Below are 12,414 nucleotides of genomic sequence, written 5' to 3'. Positions count from 1 at the left end.
AATAAAAGTAATATTCTTATATGTTATAATTATGTATAACTAAATACATAAAATTATCATGAAATTTGGTTCGTTTGATATTAGAGTGGAAAAACCACTAAATATTTATTGTTTTGAGTCTTCTTTTTTTTTAATATTTTAAGTATTTACTTTTGACAGTTTTTAAATACTTTCAGGCATTTTTGACAGCTCTAAGTATTTTTTGAGTATTTTAGCTATTTTGAATATTATATTTTATATCTTCGATATTAAGTTGGATTTTCCGATTTTGATATTTTTCTAAGCCCTAGTTTAATGTATACTTTTATGTTATTTTCTCTTGACTTATTCTCTTTTTGTATATGATATTATTCCATAGTAAACGAAAATATATTACTTCGCAAAATATGTTGGTATTATCATAGACTGTACTTAGCCGTTCCGGAGCATTATGTTTACCATCAATGGAGTGGTAGCAAACTATTACAAAGGTAAAACACCTCAAAAATGAAATTGTAGTGACTGCACTTATAGAAAACAAAGCATATTTTTTTGTAAAAAAAGAAAGAGTATCATTTGGTAAAAAAGAATTCTCCATGTTTTGGACTGAGTTTGTGATAAGGTTAAAACCAAAAAGTGTAATCTTAAATCTTAAACACAGACAAATATTCTTAAAACTATGATAAACAACAACTTACGTATGAAAGCAATCCCAGTTAAATAGAATAGTGGTGATCATTAGAATAGTCCCAGATCCATCTGTTCCATGTCACTGGTCGACGAACCATTCCACATCTTCTCCGGTCCCTCGCCATCTTCTGATTCTCCATGCCCGATATGCTCTTCATGAGCACCACCACTGCAACCCCTCCTCTGCCACCGTCATCACCACCACCTGGAAATACTATTTAACGTTTAGTAGAAAAAAATTTAGTAGATTTGAGCGATAAGAGTATCTGCTTCTCCACACTGAGAGCACAAAAGTATTGCACCTGAAAAGTACAGTCAAAGAGCTAATAGAGCACAACAAAAATTTATACTTTCATGTTCCCATCAGTGGTTTTCATAGTAATTAGAGCAATCTAAATGTTACCAATCCTAAAAACAAATACATGACATCAGAACTGTATATCTTCATGAACAGAGGGGCAGACACACACACATCATCTCATCATTTATGGGATGGTATAAAGTGTGAGTGAAATAGCTAATAGAACACAACAAAGTTCATAATTTCATGTTTCCACCAAAGGTTTTCACAATAATTACCAATTCAAAAAAAAATATTGGAAGTCAACATGTAATCTTCACGAATCATCATTGAAAATCTTGAAAGACGTAACCAAGAACACATGGGCGTACACACATCATCACACAATTTATGTAATGGTATAAGAGCTAATAAATAGCGACAGAAAATTTAAAAAAGCATAAGATTTAAAAAATCGCAGGATATCTATGAGACCACATCTCGCTCACCAACACATCCATAAAATTTTCCAAACACAACTTTCTTAGTTAAACATAGAAATTAAAATCTGATCTAGGGATTTAAATCCAGCTTCAGTATCGGCATGTGAATACACACAAAAGAAAAGAAAGAACTAACCCCATCAAATTGATCATGGATCTGAATACAGAAGGGTTGTGAATGCCATAGGATACATGACGGCGGTTTCAGTGTCTCGGAGCCTGAACAGAAGCTATGTTGCTTTGTTGACTGCGGCTATGTAAGAGGACATGTAAATAGGATAATCCAGAAGGTGTTAAATCGAAGTAAACAGTAAGAATAGTTACCTTTTGATCAACCATTATCAGATTCACGCCCATCAACTCTCCACACCTTCTGGACTACAGATGAGAGGAAAAAGAAAGCAAAATCCGTAAGAAAGTACAGATGGTTTCATGCATTCCGGAGTCCTCCATATCATGCTTCTTCTTCAATATCCAGTGCTTATCTAAACATACAGTAGTCTGAAACTGTTCTCATTAACATCGCATTCCAAGGTATTCTAAGACAAAATACAAAACTTTCAGAAAATGAAAAGAAAGAAATCTATAATAATTAGAAAAAACCTCGATTTTGGTTTACTGTCGTCTTATTGTCTTCCTTGCTCCTTCCTAAAAGAAATTGTCAAAAGTCCATTTTCAGACTGAAAACATCATATATTAAAGAAAAACAAAACAAAATCAGCTGTTCCAAAGATCTGACGGAGAGATTTAGATCAACCTAACCTTTGTAGGAAGGAATTGGATGTACCAATGAATATGAACAGTTTGGGTCTTGCTGGATCATGTGAACCGATATAGCTATGGTCATGGATTCCTGCGAACAACACATCGGTCGATCAAATGTAGGTGTAAGTTTGTAAGAAGAAAACAAAAACCCATAAGAGAGAATCTGAGCAATCGCACCTTGACGGTGGAAGAACAGCTTCCAGTCTCAGAATATGCAAGAAGAATCGATGATTTAGCCATTAAACAGCTTCTATATTGAAAGTGATACTGTATTCAATAGTCACGGGCATGTCGAAACGTCTTTGCGAGATGTTTAGAAGATTAAGTATATAAACACCGCCTGGAAGAGGAATACAAAGCATTGAATGTTTGAATGTGGTAGTCCAAAGGAGTAAATGCTTCTTAATGGCGATGAATTGATGTATCCATAACGTTTTAGAGGAGAAGAATCTTAGATGAACGGACGCGAACAAAGCTAGATCCAGAAACTAATAAAAAAAATTGATCCAAAGATTCATCAGGAAGATACATCTCGAACATCTTCCTGAAACTCCATTAATGGCTATATGGTTCTTGATTGAGAAGGATTCGTACGACGTCGGATGGAAGGTGACGCTTAAACCTAAACGTTAAAGTTGATTTCTATTGGGCTGGTTGACTGGTTTCTTCATCCACACTTGAGGCCCAAACACATTCATAAAAGCTCGTATCAATTGCAGTTAATGAAACGGCGCATTTTCCTTACCTCGACACGTGTCACGCCCACAAAACTCGAATTTCTTAGCTGGATGCTGATTTCTCCTGACGACTCCACTGCTTTTAAAGATAATTTTTTATAGAACAACCAAAATCATACCTTGTGATGATTTTACAAAAGAGTTAACAAATAATTATTTCAAAGAATTTAAAAAAAAATATTGGGACGTTAATATCAAAAGGAATTTTTAGTCAGTGAATTTTCTCTATCATATTTTTGTTTTTATTGATGTGTCCTATTTATGATACTAGGGCCGATCCGCGCTACGCGCGGAGGTATGATTTATATGTGATGTATGAAGCTATAGAATTGTATCTTATTTTAGAACATGGTCTATGGGTTTTTTGCAAGAGAAATGTATTATAAAATTTAAGGTTTTCAAGAATGTTGGTGTGTAGAAGTTATATGTTAGTTTATTCTATAGTTTATTTTTAATATTTTAATAATCTTATTAAATTTAGCCGGTTTCTTTGAAAATTTGATGTGAAGATAATATTTTAATTCTTTAGCTTAAAAGATTAACTCTTCTGATTATATAAAAAAATTTGTGTACAATTCAAGTATAATTTTATCTTAGTTTTACATATTTCTAAAAGATCATTTATATAGTTATGATCAATACTTGTAGTGTTTATAATAAGTCTTGCATATCTATTTGTAATCTGTGTTTACTAAATTGTATATTAAGGTAGGGGTCGGTGTGCGCATTTTTTATAAAATATGTTGTAGTTTTAGAGTTATTTATACATTTTTGTAATTATTTTTACATTTTTTACAATTGTTTTTATATTACTTAAAAATTATAGTTCGTATTTGTTTTCATATTTTTTACAATCAAGCTCTTTTTTTTTAATTATAATGTTGTTAGAGATATCTTAATGGTCGTCACTATAAGAATTCTGTTGTAGAATTATTTTTAAGAGCAGATAAGCAATGTGAGTTATACTTCTAGTTTATTTTAATTGTAATTTAATGCATGAGTGGACATCATATTAGATCGAGTTTAATTTTATGGCTATTCAGATTTTGGGTTTTAAGATATAGAGATTTAAGTTTTATTTGGATATTTATTAGTTTTGGTTCGGGTTCGGTTGCTACCCGTTTATTTTATTTTATTTTATTGAAACCCAAATATATTTTAAAATCTTCAAATCCCAAAATAAAAGTAATATTCTTATATGTTATAATTATGTATAACTAAATACATAAAATTATCATGAAATTTGGTTCGTTTGATATTAGAGTGGAAAAACCACTAAATATTTATTGTTTTGAGTCTTCTTTTTTTTTAATATTTTAAGTATTTACTTTTGACAGTTTTTAAATACTTTCAGGCATTTTTGACAGCTCTAAGTATTTTTTGAGTATTTTAGCTATTTTGAATATTATATTTTATATCTTCGATATTAAGTTGGATTTTCCGATTTTGATATTTTTCTAAGCCCTAGTTTAATGTATACTTTTATGTTATTTTCTCTTGACTTATTCTCTTTTTGTATATGATATTATTCCATAGTAAACGAAAATATATTACTTCGCAAAATATGTTGGTATTATCATAGACTGTACTTAGCCGTTCCGGAGCATTATGTTTACCATCAATGGAGTGGTAGCAAACTATTACAAAGGTAAAACACCTCAAAAATGAAATTGTAGTGACTGCACTTATAGAAAACAAAGCATATTTTTTTGTAAAAAAGAAAGAGTATCATTTGGTAAAAAAGAATTCTCCATGTTTTGGACTGAGTTTGTGATAAGGTTAAAACCAAAAAGTGTAATCTTAAATCTTAAACACAGACAAATATTCTTAAAACTATGATAAACAACAACTTACGTATGAAAGCAATCCCAGTTAAATAGAATAGTGGTGATCATTAGAATAGTCCCAGATCCATCTGTTCCATGTCACTGGTCGACGAACCATTCCACATCTTCTCCGGTCCCTCGCCATCTTCTGATTCTCCATGCCCGATATGCTCTTCATGAGCACCACCACTGCAACCCCTCCTCTGCCACCGTCATCACCACCACCTGGAAATACTATTTAACGTTTAGTAGAAAAAAATTTAGTAGATTTGAGCGATAAGAGTATCTGCTTCTCCACACTGAGAGCACAAAAGTATTGCACCTGAAAAGTACAGTCAAAGAGCTAATAGAGCACAACAAAAATTTATACTTTCATGTTCCCATCAGTGGTTTTCATAGTAATTAGAGCAATCTAAATGTTACCAATCCTAAAAACAAATACATGACATCAGAACTGTATATCTTCATGAACAGAGGGGCAGACACACACACATCATCTCATCATTTATGGGATGGTATAAAGTGTGAGTGAAATAGCTAATAGAACACAACAAAGTTCATAATTTCATGTTTCCACCAAAGGTTTTCACAATAATTACCAATTCAAAAAAAAATATTGGAAGTCAACATGTAATCTTCACGAATCATCATTGAAAATCTTGAAAGACGTAACCAAGAACACATGGGCGTACACACATCATCACACAATTTATGTAATGGTATAAGAGCTAATAAATAGCGACAGAAAATTTTAAAAAGCATAAGATTTAAAAAATCGCAGGATATCTATGAGACCACATCTCGCTCACCAACACATCCATAAAATTTTCCAAACACAACTTTCTTAGTTAAACATAGAAATTAAAATCTGATCTAGGGATTTAAATCCAGCTTCAGTATCGGCATGTGAATACACACAAAAGAAAAGAAAGAACTAACCCCATCAAATTGATCATGGATCTGAATACAGAAGGGTTGTGAATGCCATAGGATACATGACGGCGGTTTCAGTGTCTCGGAGCCTGAACAGAAGCTATGTTGCTTTGTTGACTGCGGCTATGTAAGAGGACATGTAAATAGGATAATCCAGAAGGTGTTAAATCGAAGTAAACAGTAAGAATAGTTACCTTTTGATCAACCATTATCAGATTCACGCCCATCAACTCTCCACACCTTCTGGACTACAGATGAGAGGAAAAAGAAAGCAAAATCCGTAAGAAAGTACAGATGGTTTCATGCATTCCGGAGTCCTCCATATCATGCTTCTTCTTCAATATCCAGTGCTTATCTAAACATACAGTAGTCTGAAACTGTTCTCATTAACATCGCATTCCAAGGTATTCTAAGACAAAATACAAAACTTTCAGAAAATGAAAAGAAAGAAATCTATAATAATTAGAAAAAACCTCGATTTTGGTTTACTGTCGTCTTATTGTCTTCCTTGCTCCTTCCTAAAAGAAATTGTCAAAAGTCCATTTTCAGACTGAAAACATCATATATTAAAGAAAAACAAAACAAAATCAGCTGTTCCAAAGATCTGACGGAGAGATTTAGATCAACCTAACCTTTGTAGGAAGGAATTGGATGTACCAATGAATATGAACAGTTTGGGTCTTGCTGGATCATGTGAACCGATATAGCTATGGTCATGGATTCCTGCGAACAACACATCGGTCGATCAAATGTAGGTGTAAGTTTGTAAGAAGAAAACAAAAACCCATAAGAGAGAATCTGAGCAATCGCACCTTGACGGTGGAAGAACAGCTTCCAGTCTCAGAATATGCAAGAAGAATCGATGATTTAGCCATTAAACAGCTTCTATATTGAAAGTGATACTGTATTCAATAGTCACGGGCATGTCGAAACGTCTTTGCGAGATGTTTAGAAGATTAAGTATATAAACACCGCCTGGAAGAGGAATACAAAGCATTGAATGTTTGAATGTGGTAGTCCAAAGGAGTAAATGCTTCTTAATGGCGATGAATTGATGTATCCATAACGTTTTAGAGGAGAAGAATCTTAGATGAACGGACGCGAACAAAGCTAGATCCAGAAACTAATAAAAAAAATTGATCCAAAGATTCATCAGGAAGATACATCTCGAACATCTTCCTGAAACTCCATTAATGGCTATATGGTTCTTGATTGAGAAGGATTCGTACGACGTCGGATGGAAGGTGACGCTTAAACCTAAACGTTAAAGTTGATTTCTATTGGGCTGGTTGACTGGTTTCTTCATCCACACTTGAGGCCCAAACACATTCATAAAAGCTCGTATCAATTGCAGTTAATGAAACGGCGCATTTTCCTTACCTCGACACGTGTCACGCCCACAAAACTCGAATTTCTTAGCTGGATGCTGACGTGGCGCGCCCAGGAGAGAGGAAACTCTCTTTTATATATAAAGATGTTTGTTCACGAGTTCTTCTTTCTATTTTTTTGTCTTTCAATGCACTAATATTTTTAGAACTAATAATCTCTGTTATTCAGACACACACCGATAAATTTAATTTTTAAAACTAACAGATTTTTAACTAACAAACCATTTATTGTTCAGATTTTGTTATTAATGATAAAAAACGTTATCAATTCCAATATTTCAAGCCAACAAATAACAATTTTTTTCTTTGTATCAATGAACTTCATTCACAAAATTATATGATGAAGGATGCATTCGTAAGATGTGTTCAGGTATGGACGTTTGCGTCTCTGGGTCGGATACCGGTTTCTTTCGGGTATGGGTTCTTCGATTCCTAGACGTTTGCGTCTCTGGGTCGGGTACCGTAAAATTGAGTTTTCCCGCCAAACTGCAAAGTTGCATTTTCCCGCCAAAACAGTAAAATCAAATTTTCCTACCAAACGACAACGTCATGTTTTCCCGCTAAAACCGTGAAATTGAGTTTCCCGCCAAAACCGAAAAATTGAATTTTCCCGCCAAAAGCGTAAATTTGAGTTTTTCAGCCAAAACTACAAAATCGATTTTCCCGCCAAAACGGTAAAATTGAGTTTTCCCGCCAAAACCGTAAAATTATGCTTTCTTGGGAAAATTGTGTTTTCAGTCACAACCGCAAAATTTGTTTTCCCACCAAAACCATAAAATCGTGTTATCTCGTGAAAACCGTAAAATTGAATTTACTGCCAAAATCGTAAAACTGAGTTTTCCCGCCAAAACCGTAAAATTGAGTTTTCCTGTCGAAATCGTAAAATTGAGTTTTCCCGCCAAAACCGCAAAATCGTGTTTTCCCGCCAAAACCGCAATATTTTATTTTCCGGCCAAAACCGTGATACTGTGTTTTCTCGCCACAACCGTAAAATTGTATTTTCGCTAAAACAGAAAATCTTTCTTTTTTCCGCCAAAATGTTAAAAATAGTTTTCTCACTAAAATCACAAAATTATGCTAAAATAATTATATTGTTTCTAACACCAAAACCATATAATTGTATTTATCAAAAGTCTAAGTATTCATTTTGTTTTCAGCCCCAAAATAATATTTTTACTTAGTAACCATTTAAACTATAAAATTATTGTTCATGGGTTAACCATTAAAACCATTAACTCATTAACTTAAATGTGTTATGGATTGACCCAATACATTTGTCAAATGGATTGGTTAAAACCATAACCCATATAAGCTTAAAACCATTTGAATATGGTTTGGTTTGGGTTGGTTTATCCATTTTGACACCCCTAAGTACAACTAACATACATTGTTCATGTTGATTTCATAACATCGATTTGGTTATTTGAATTACTCTAATCATTTATTCCTAATTTTTATAAATAAAATGTAAGTCATTATGCTCGTGTATACACCAAAAAGTTGATTGACTGATAAAAAGTTTGGCACTCATCTAAAACTTAATCAATCAACACCTAAAACTCTTTGTTAAACTTAATATTTGTTAATATAGTTTTAGATAGTGGATTCACTTTTTATATTTAAAATTAAGCTTTTAAATGGTTTACAACTCATATATATACTCTCATAACCACATTTAAAATTTGGTTAAGGTATCATGATGAAACAAATATAAACAAGTCCACATGTTTGGGTCGCAAGAATAAAGTATTGGATAAATTTTAAAAGATTTTCTCATATGCTTACAATAAGTTCATTGTTAATGGTTAAAGTTAACCGCAATAAACCAAACCAAAAGATAGAATACACAGTTACACACAACTGGAGAAAAGATAAAATACACACAATTGGAAGAAAAAATATATAGAAAGAGATACACAATCATACCGAAGTTCACTTGTTATTCCAACTTTGGTAAGTTTTTTTTTATTTAATATGATTATATCAAACCAAACCAAACCAATCCAATCCAATCCAATCCAATGCATCCTTGATTTGTTGGCAAAAAACAGCTCACTATAGTGTCCCTTTTTATATTTGTTTTACTTGCGAAGCAAGTAAGATACTTTTTCCTGAATAACCTTCCATGTCTCCTTCACGTGCTTCTCCTCTGTCAACGGCGCTCCAATGGCACAACGTAGAACGATTTTTCCCGACAAAGCCTTTTTCCCCCACGCAAAGAAATGCATATATACAGTTATGTCTTTAATTAAAGTAATAAAATCATCCAACAGAGAAGAAAAGAGAAGTCAGTACTTACAGTGTGAGAAATGAAGAGTTTCCCTGAGGAATTTACTGCCTCTAGGAGCTCAAGGTTTCGACTATTACACTTCTTTTCATCGTTATCGGTAGGAACGATACGAAAGCAGACGAGAGAAAAGATCCGAGGAGTGATAACCTCAAAGTTAGGATCTTGAGAGACAAGTTGTTCAAGATCTTTAGCCAGCTTGATGTGGTTTCTTATATAGTTCTTCAAAGCCTCAGCTCCATAGAGCCTTAAAACCATCCATAGTTTCAATGATCTGTTAAACACACACACACACACACACAAAAAGCTCAGAATATTGTATCTTATCATTTTTAAATTTTAGTTTTCTGGGAAAGCAAAGAACCTGAATCTTCGTCCGAGAGGGATCTGCCAGTCTTTGTAATCAACAACTAAGTTTGCCTGAGAGGCCTGCCAAAAAAAAAAAGTTGATAATAATAAGAATTGAATATGAAATCAAAATCATTCGTACCTTGTTTTTGAGAAACTCTGGATTTGTTGACAGAGCTTCAGTGAGAGCATGCTGATCCTGTTTTATCAACATGTGTTTTTCAGTATACGAGGAGAAAGTGAGACTAAAAAAGAGGGGATATCATATGTACCTTCACCCAAAGCAGGGAACAATCGAAGTTGGTGAGGAACCATTTGTGAGCATTCATGTTAAATGAGTCTGCAGTTTCTACTCCGTCTATGTACTGTCTATACTCTGGACATATACAAGCACTTCCAGCGTACGCTGCGTCCACGTGAAACCATATCTCATTGCTCTGAGAATGCAGTAGTTAATAAGAGAATTAGCATCAGTTCCTCTGCTTTTATGAAATGTGAAATAAATAACCTTTGCAATCTTTCCCAGTGCGGCTAGTGGATCAACTGCTGCTGAAGAAGTTGTTCCAACCTGCAAATAACAAACGAGTCTTTCAGAAAATAAACATGCTTCAGAGTAAGCAGAGCTGGCTTAGTTTTGGGGGCCAGGTCCCAATCCAATTTTTTTTTTTTTCATTAATATACATCCTATAGATTTAAATTTGAATTTTGTTCTAAAATATAATAATATTAAGTATTTAGTCAAAACTAAAATAAAAGCAGATAAATTAATCAAATTGTTTATAAAATAATAAGATTTAATAATATTTTGAAATTTTGAAATTTAATAATTATAGGACCGAAAAATATTTATGTCCAAGGGCATGTAATGACAATATTGAACCAGCCCTGAGAGCAAGTAACAAGTTAGCTAGTGCTTACATTGCCACACAAGAAGAAAGGAATCAATCCAGCTTCAAGATCCCGAGAAACGGCTTCTTGAAGCAATTCTGGACGCAGAGCATAATTTGTAGAGGAATCTGCTTTCAGCACCCTACAATTCTCCGGATGGATTCCAGCTATCTGTCAATCACAAAAACAGAAGAAGTCAGTTTCTTTTAAACAAAACTTTCTTTGATCAAAATCTGAAAAAAATATTCACCTGGCAAGCTTTCTGTAGAGCTGAATGTGTCTGGTCAGAGGAGTAGACAACGAGCTTCCCAAGGGAGTTCTTGCCAGCGCTTCTTAAGACCTTATCGCGGGCAGCAATCATAACAACAAGAATAGCTTCACTAGCTGACCCTTGAATGACTCCACCTCCATTTCCTACATTACAGCTTTTACCTAAGTTAGGTCTTACGCCAAATGATTATTTTTGACAAGATTTTATATAACCTTTGGAGAGAAAATGCTCGGGTAGGTTTAGAAGTTTGGCAAGCCAATCAAGAACGATCATTTCGAGCTCAGTGGCAGCTGGAGACGTTACCCAACTAAAACCAACAATTCCAACACCAGCACTCAACATCTCACCCAAGAACCCTGCAACGCTGCTGTTAGACGGGTAATAAGCAAAGAAGTTGGGGCTTTGCCAGTGAGTTACTCCAGGCAATATCTTCGTTTTAACATCTGCAAAAAAAAAAAAAAAAACTCACATCAGATCTGTCTATGCTCAACCAAAAAGTATCGGAAATGGCCCAAACAAAAAAAATGGAAGTGAGTATTCAGTTTAATTCACCATCAAGAACTTGTTCAACTGTTTCAGGGTGGTCTGGTGCTGAATCAGGCAAAAGGTTGTGAAGATAACCAGGCTGTATCATAGAGACAAGTAAAATATCAACATTGTGTGAATGAGCCAACAAAACTATAGCAAAAACATAATGTGACGACACTTCAACTTTGGTTAGACCCTTTGACATAGCAAATTTTATTGAATAAAACCCACATCAAATTGAAAAGAAAGTGACCTGAACTTGGCTAAGGACAGGGAAAGATTCGATAGTTTTGTAATAATCAGCAATGAAGTCCACCATTCGATGTCCGTACTCTCTCAGTTGCTCAGAGTCCATCGGCTTCAGCACGTGCCTACTACCATTTTCCCTGTTCCATAATAATAAAAAAACAATTACTTCAGAAAAATATTCTTCAGAGATCATTTACCAACTTTAAAGAACTTACATTTTTTTTTTCCTTGCGTAGCTTCTAATTTTGTGTTTATGTCTCAGAAGCCTTCCTGAATGGTTTGGGTTTCAGCCTGCTTAGTTTCCTCTTATATATAGGATCGGGAGTGTGTTTTGTTTTTGTACAATTTTTAAATGTTTTAAACAATTATAAAACATTTTAAATAAAGAACAAAATAGTACTGAATAACCCTGTCCAACTAATTATGTTGTCCACCCAAATCGTTATCACGAGAGTAATGAGAAATGGTTGTACTTGTGTGTGTGTGTGTCAACGTTGCAATGGTGAGATTTCAGGTAGAAATAATGTTTATCTTTTTTTCTTCTTCTCATATCTAAACTCTATTGTCTGCAACTATTGCATTAGGACTATAGACTTCGTTAGGCTATTGTTTTTCTTTTTACCAACGACCTAACAATTTTTTTAACTACTCTAATTGATTGTTTAATACAGCTTAGTTCTTGATTACAATCCTCTCTCTCCCCAAATTAATCAAAAATCTATATTTTTTATGTCCGATTTTT

At 33.8% G+C, this 12,414-nt stretch overlaps 1 protein-coding gene and 2 long non-coding RNA genes across 6 annotated transcripts; all 3 read right to left on the bottom strand.

Moving 5' to 3' along the window:
• Positions 1–553: 553 nt before the first annotated feature.
• Positions 554–4,583, bottom strand: LOC106429688. 3 transcript variants are annotated; one of them, XR_007316188.1, is made up of 6 exons: positions 2,395–4,583; positions 2,215–2,305; positions 2,056–2,100; positions 1,777–1,953; positions 1,589–1,705; positions 554–883 (listed from the first exon to the last, which is right to left on the bottom strand). It is a non-coding gene; the product is annotated as an uncharacterized LOC106429688 (long non-coding RNA). The 3 variants fall into 3 exon arrangements; XR_007316186.1 differs by having other exon boundaries at positions 554–874; positions 2,395–4,578; XR_007316187.1 differs by having other exon boundaries at positions 554–874; positions 1,589–1,699; positions 2,395–4,577.
• Positions 4,584–4,684: 101 nt separating this feature from the next.
• Positions 4,685–7,148, bottom strand: LOC106365246. 2 transcript variants are annotated; one of them, XR_001273433.3, is made up of 6 exons: positions 6,526–7,148; positions 6,346–6,436; positions 6,187–6,231; positions 5,908–6,084; positions 5,720–5,836; positions 4,685–5,005 (listed from the first exon to the last, which is right to left on the bottom strand). It is a non-coding gene; the product is annotated as an uncharacterized LOC106365246 (long non-coding RNA). The 2 variants fall into 2 exon arrangements; XR_001273435.3 differs by having other exon boundaries at positions 5,720–5,830; positions 6,526–7,147.
• Positions 7,149–8,843: 1,695 nt separating this feature from the next.
• LOC106365245 (phenylacetaldehyde synthase-like) lies at positions 8,844–11,987 on the bottom strand. The gene is made up of 12 exons (XM_048739666.1): positions 11,888–11,987; positions 11,677–11,809; positions 11,448–11,520; positions 11,108–11,338; positions 10,875–11,038; positions 10,655–10,795; positions 10,245–10,304; positions 10,009–10,173; positions 9,879–9,935; positions 9,753–9,817; positions 9,401–9,662; positions 8,844–9,302 (listed from the first exon to the last, which is right to left on the bottom strand). Coding segments are annotated over exons 1-12 (1,473 nt in total). The 5' UTR covers positions 11,890–11,987; the 3' UTR covers positions 8,844–9,182.
• Positions 11,988–12,414: the final 427 nt, after the last annotated feature.

This window comes from Brassica napus, chromosome A9, assembly GCF_020379485.1.
Source record: "Brassica napus cultivar Da-Ae chromosome A9, Da-Ae, whole genome shotgun sequence".
In the NCBI taxonomy this organism is placed as follows: domain Eukaryota; kingdom Viridiplantae; phylum Streptophyta; class Magnoliopsida; order Brassicales; family Brassicaceae; genus Brassica; species Brassica napus.
The sequence above is the reverse complement of the archived record's forward strand: the minus strand, read 5'-3'. Positions and strand labels throughout refer to the sequence as shown.